The following is a 1,605-nucleotide window of genomic DNA, read 5'->3' on the forward strand; positions in this document are numbered from 1 at the left end:
TGCTGCTGCTGAAGGGACTACTGTGCAGCAGCTTCGCAGCTAGCAAATCTCTTTCCAGGCAGCAGCAACAGCAGCAGGTGCAGCAGCAAGTGCAGCAGCAGCAGATGTGGATACCAGGCAAGCCGAGCTACAGCGCCAGTGGGAGCTGCGGCTAGTAGACGCTCTCTTCTCTCGTGTTACGGATTGCCTCTTACCCACAGTGAGGGGACTAGGCGCAGCAACAGCAACAGCAGCAGCAGCAGCAGCAGCAGCAGCACCATTGGCAGCAGCAGCATCTACTATTGCTGCACGGCTTTTGTGCTGCTCCTTCGCGCTGCCAGGCAGCCATGAGCAGCAGCAGACACTCAAAAGTGTTCTGATGCAGCAGCTGCAGCGCCCGCAAACAAAGCTGCAGCGAAGAAAGCAGCTGCAGCAGCAGCTGCAGCAGCAGCAGCAGCAACAGCAGCAGCAGCAGAACAACCCAGCAACCGCAGCAGCACCTCTGCCTCGTCGGCGAACGATACGCTTATTAGGGTTGCTGGAGCCGAAGCTGCTGCTGCAGTTGCTGTTGCTGCAGCTGAAACAGCAACAGCAGCAGCAGCAGCAGCAGCAAGAGGAGCAGCAGCAGCAGCAGCAGCACCCAGCTATGGACTTTGTTTTTTTCGGGGCTGCATGCGGAGCCCTAAGAAGGCACTTGCAGGAGCTGAGCAGTGAGCTATCTACCCCTCTCTGCTGTTTCAGTATTTGTTTGTTTGTTTAGTTTGTTATTTGTTTGTTTCTCGTTGCTGCTGCTCTTGTGTTTTGTTTGTTTGTCTCCTTTGCTGCATCTGCGGCTTCTGTCTCTGTTTCATTTCTCTGTCTCCGTTTTACTTCCCTCTTCAGCTGCAGATGTCTCCCCCCGGGCTGGGGGGGCTATCTGCTGCTGCTGCTGCTGCTGCTGCTGCTGCTGCTGCTGGTGCTGTTTCTGCTGCACCTGTGCGGTGTGTGTCTCGTGTTTTTTGCTGCTGCAGCTGAGGAGCTGCTGCACCTTCTTGTGGGGCTGCATGCGGTAGGAGTATCACCGCCAAGCGAAAAGGAGACAGTGAAAGGTAAGACGCGTGTGTGCTGTCTGCTGCTTCTGGCTTTGCTGCTGCTGCTGCTGCTTATGTATAGCTTTTGCTGCTAGCACTGCTGCTGCTGCTGCTGCTGCTGCTGCTGCTGTGGACGTTGCAGCACCACGGGTGGTGCCCTGGTCTATCGGCAGCTTCCTGCTGCTGCTGCCATACATGCTGCTGCTGCTGCTACTTCTGTTACTCATGTTGCTTCTGCTGCTGCTGCTGGTGCTGCTGCTGTTGCTGCTGCAGCTCGCCATTCCCCCCAGGGTGCAGCAAAGGGCTTTGCCCCGCGTCGGTTCTGCTGGAAGCTGGGGGGCCTCCTGAAGGAGGAAATAGAAAGCTTTAATGTTTGCATGCATCTCTTGGCTGCGCATGCAATGGCCCTCGTGAGTGCTGCATGCGCAAGTCCCTTTGCTGCTGCTGCTGCTGCTGCTGCTGCTGCTGCTGCTGCTGCAGGGTGGGTGCAACAGCAACAGCTGCAGCAGCAGCAGCAGCAGCGGCGATAGTAACAGCAACAGCAGTAGCAGCAAGG

The 1,605-nt window shown here is 56.9% G+C and overlaps 1 protein-coding gene across 1 annotated transcript in view; it reads left to right on the forward strand.

Annotated features, from left to right (window-relative positions):
• EMH_0048210 (uncharacterized protein) overlaps nucleotides 1-1,579 on the forward strand; it is a gene marked incomplete at both ends in the record, with an annotated part of 8,678 nt that extends 7,099 nt beyond the window's left edge. The window contains 3 exon segments of the mRNA XM_013496381.1: nucleotides 59-689; nucleotides 990-1,067; nucleotides 1,323-1,579. Of these exon segments, the coding sequence (XP_013351835.1) occupies nucleotides 59-689; nucleotides 990-1,067; nucleotides 1,323-1,579 (966 nt within the window).
• Nucleotides 1,580-1,605: the final 26 nt, after the last annotated feature.

The sequence above is a fragment of the Eimeria mitis genome, genomic scaffold (genome assembly GCF_000499745.2).
Source record: "Eimeria mitis Houghton genomic scaffold, Emh_scaff2072, whole genome shotgun sequence".
NCBI lineage: Eukaryota > Apicomplexa > Conoidasida > Eucoccidiorida > Eimeriidae > Eimeria > Eimeria mitis.